General features: G+C 29.3%; 1 protein-coding gene across 1 annotated transcript; it reads left to right on the top strand.

Annotated features, from left to right (window-relative positions):
• The first annotated feature begins 298 nt into the window (after window positions 1–298).
• On the top strand, window positions 299–3,118 carry LOC139494452 (uncharacterized). The gene is made up of 5 exons (XM_071282612.1): window positions 299–875; window positions 1,099–1,209; window positions 1,873–1,950; window positions 2,331–2,393; window positions 2,920–3,118. Exons 1-5 carry the CDS (start codon window positions 829–831, stop codon window positions 3,116–3,118), a joined length of 498 nt encoding a protein of 165 aa, XP_071138713.1. The 5' UTR covers window positions 299–828.
• The last annotated feature ends 364 nt before the right edge of the window (window positions 3,119–3,482 follow it).

Below are 3,482 nucleotides of genomic sequence, written 5' to 3' on the forward strand. Positions count from 1 at the left end.
TCGCGGTCAATAAGTATTTCGCGGTCAATATGCGATAACGAGGGAGGACGGATACACGATGCATGCATTTTTTACTATTTATTTAATAAGTATTTTTTATTATTATATGATTTTAAAAATAAAAAGTGAATAAATGAATATTTTTACGGAAAAACTATTCGAATCTAACTTTTACACATTTTTTTTTATCTTGTTTTTTCCCCCAAAAAAAATGACCGCGAATGACCCATTTACGCAATATAAATTAGGTCGCCCTAATTTTGGTTAAAAGTTAATGGAGTGAATTTCCTAAAGTACAATACATGTGCTAGATAGATTAATAAAATTTAGGTTAATCATGAAACTCTGTTAATCACTATTTTGATTGATGTTTCGTGATGGGAAAAAAAAACGAGAGGAATTTAATTAGACTGTATAAAGGACAAGGTTGGCCTTAACTTGATATAAAAACAACTGAAAAAAGTAAGAATTTCAAACTACATTCGACTCACCTTAAAGCTAAAACTTGATTCCGAGAAAGGTATGTGCATTAATTGATAACTTTACTTTTTTTTTTGGTCTTAAAATAAGGGTTTCAATTTTTTCTTTTCTTTTTTTTAAATCAATATTTCGATACAGTTTTAGACAAAATAGTTTTGATTCCAATCAATTATAAGAATATGTGAAACAAAAAGATTTTTTGTGGTTAAACAACTTTGACTTGCTTAATTTAGAATAAATATTATTTCTAATAAATTTCTGAACTTCAAATGTATATGTATATGTGTGCGTATGTGTCAATTTACGAAAGTTCTGATGTTTTATACTTTTTTACAATAGAAAAGAAAAATGGTAAATTTTTTACCAGACGAGGATTCGGTATACAACTGGACCGAGTGAGTACATATTTGATTTATAAACATTCAAAGTTCATTCTAAAATCGTTACCATCGATTTTATTCTTTTTTTGATTTATTTCATAAACATTCATGGTTTTTTTTCAATTTAAGTTCTTTTACATAATCAATTTGAATAATGGAAGTTTGATATCTTTTCAATTACCTATAACACATTTTAGTTTATGTACAAGAAAACATTAATGATTTATCTCTTTTTTAGTTCGCAGACTGATTTATTTTTACAAGACTTTCCATGGAGTGGGGGAGATGCGAGAGGGGAGGAGAGTAGCCCCATTCATTTTGGCACGGTATTTAAAGAAGAACCAATATCGTAAGTTTCCTTGTCTCTTCTTGTATTTTTGTAGGAATATTGTACCTAACTAAATGGAAATTAAGAATTTGGGACACGAATGTATCGACAATAACATTATTTTTTTTGTAACTCTGAGACATTTCAATATAATTAAACACATGCTATTTCGGAGTAATGGATAAAAATGTCAGTAACTGCAGGTATAAACTTTTGCTTAGTCTATATTTTTTCGCGAAAATAAAAAATATTGGTTGTATATATATATATATATAATTTAAAAGTAAAAAACACAAAAAATCACATCATAAATCGAACACACAAGTCGTTACTATAACGTAACGTCACAAGTCGTTACTATTAACGATAACAATTCTGTCTGATGAACCGCTGGAGATGCGGTGAAAGCGCTAACAGAAACAATGTTCGATTTATGATGTGATTTTTTGTGTTTTTTACTTTTAAATTATATTTTCTGTACCAAGGACTTTTTATTTATCAAAATATATATATATATATATGCATTTTCTATCTGTTATGTGAAACTACAACATTATATCTTCGCAAAAATGGGAATGTGCTGTTAACATTTATATCCTACTATTTTAGTTCATTTTCATTCCAAGAATAAACATAAAAATTAACCATTCGTTGATATTCAGAACTTGACGATTAATTTTGTAGTGGTGTAAAGAGATTCTATGAAGTGGAATCTTCAAGAGAGAGTTCACTTTTATCACCAGAAAAAAAGAAATCACCTAGGTAAGTTTTAGATATGTGAATTTTCGGTATATGATGTACAAATTTGCAGTTACATCCAGTCAGAATAGGGGCGATAAATATGATGTCTCGTGTAAAGAAAGTGTCACGCTTATTGCACGTTAAGAAACCTTGCAACAGCTCTTCCAGGGGATCCGTAGGTGACCTGTTGCAAGGCTGAATTTCTGTCCCTATGCAATATACTCTCCGATTTCCCGTGGTAATCTACATTTCTCCGACCTTGATCTCCCGCGGACCACCTTATTACAAAACCTATCTATTGTGTTTATTGTTAATTTATTTTTGACCTAATGAACATGAAATCTTTTCCAACAACCAATGAATCAATTTTGTATATATTGTATATGATTTTTTTTATTCAGCAAAAAAGGGGTAAAACGACGGTTGATAACAGAGGATAAAGAAAATGATCAGAAAATGAAAAGGTAAGTTGCTTTTTTATTGTTTTTTTTCCATTTGTTTACAAACCAAAAATCAAGATTTAATGTCATAACGTAGTATATTTATTAAACATATGAAACCGTAACACGAGATATGACCTTAATCATTATTAAAAGTAAAAAAATGGGGTAGGATACTTTAAGATTAAGCGCTGAACAAACAAAAAACAAAACTCTCTGGCTGATAATCAATGATTATCTTTGAACGTTGTTAGATTGTAACAGTGAGAAAAATAGAGAAAGAAGCATTAAAAGGAAAAGATATTGTAACCATCAACGATACAGATACACACAACTACATTGTTTATAGGAAAAAAATATCGAGTTATCTCTCTTTATACATAGTCTCAATTATATATAAAAAGCATTTTTTTTATAAAGGTGTTATTTCTTCAATATGCGTTTTCTGTCTTAAATTAATAGACAATGATATAACTGTTTTTGCTGGATCAGTGTTTGTTTTATATATGTCTGCTTTGTTTTTTTTATTTTTATAATATTTGTTTTTCAGAGAACAACTGGATAGACATTCAGATAGTATAAGACCAATGTGTTGGGGGGAAAAATCCTCCCAGATAAAACAATTAACAGAAGTGATAGGGAAAATGGAGGAAAATCATTCTACTACTATTCACATCTTAAAGGGTATGATTACCCAGTTGGAGAAAGAAAAGCCAAGAAGGCAGAACATTATTACGCATACATTATGAATAAAGTATTTGTACTTGTATTTGTATTGGGTTTTTTTAATAACACATTCAGTACTAGAAATGTATTGCTCAAAGATTACATTACGTTAATTTCAATAAGTCATTTGCTCATACTGGAAAATATCGAACATAAACAACAATTAGACACATTACAAAATCATACTTACATTATAGTTTAGTCGCTACACGATTTTATTTGTTTTCTTGAATAGAACCCACAACTATTTATACTTCTTAGTATATAAGGATGGGCCAACTTCAGGTGTTGAATCATTTAAAAGGAGTGGGTTTCACAGATGTTTAAACACTTGTAGTATATTTAAGGAGTGGTTGCTTAGGTGTTAAAAGACACCTGTTTACATGA

The sequence above is a fragment of the Mytilus edulis genome, chromosome 11 (genome assembly GCF_963676685.1).
Source record: "Mytilus edulis chromosome 11, xbMytEdul2.2, whole genome shotgun sequence".
NCBI classification, from domain to species: domain Eukaryota; kingdom Metazoa; phylum Mollusca; class Bivalvia; order Mytilida; family Mytilidae; genus Mytilus; species Mytilus edulis.

Bases quoted from the DNA above. Each gene is read 5' to 3' on its own strand.
- LOC139494452 (XM_071282612.1), top strand. From the start codon at position 829: ATGGTAAATTTTTTACCAGACGAGGATTCGGTATACAACTGGACCGA. The intron at 1,210-1,872 runs GTAAGTTTCCTT...TTAATTTTGTAG, and splicing joins TTTAAAGAAGAACCAATATC to TGGTGTAAAGAGATTCTATG. The intron at 2,394-2,919 runs GTAAGTTGCTTT...TTTGTTTTTCAG, and splicing joins AATGATCAGAAAATGAAAAG to AGAACAACTGGATAGACATT.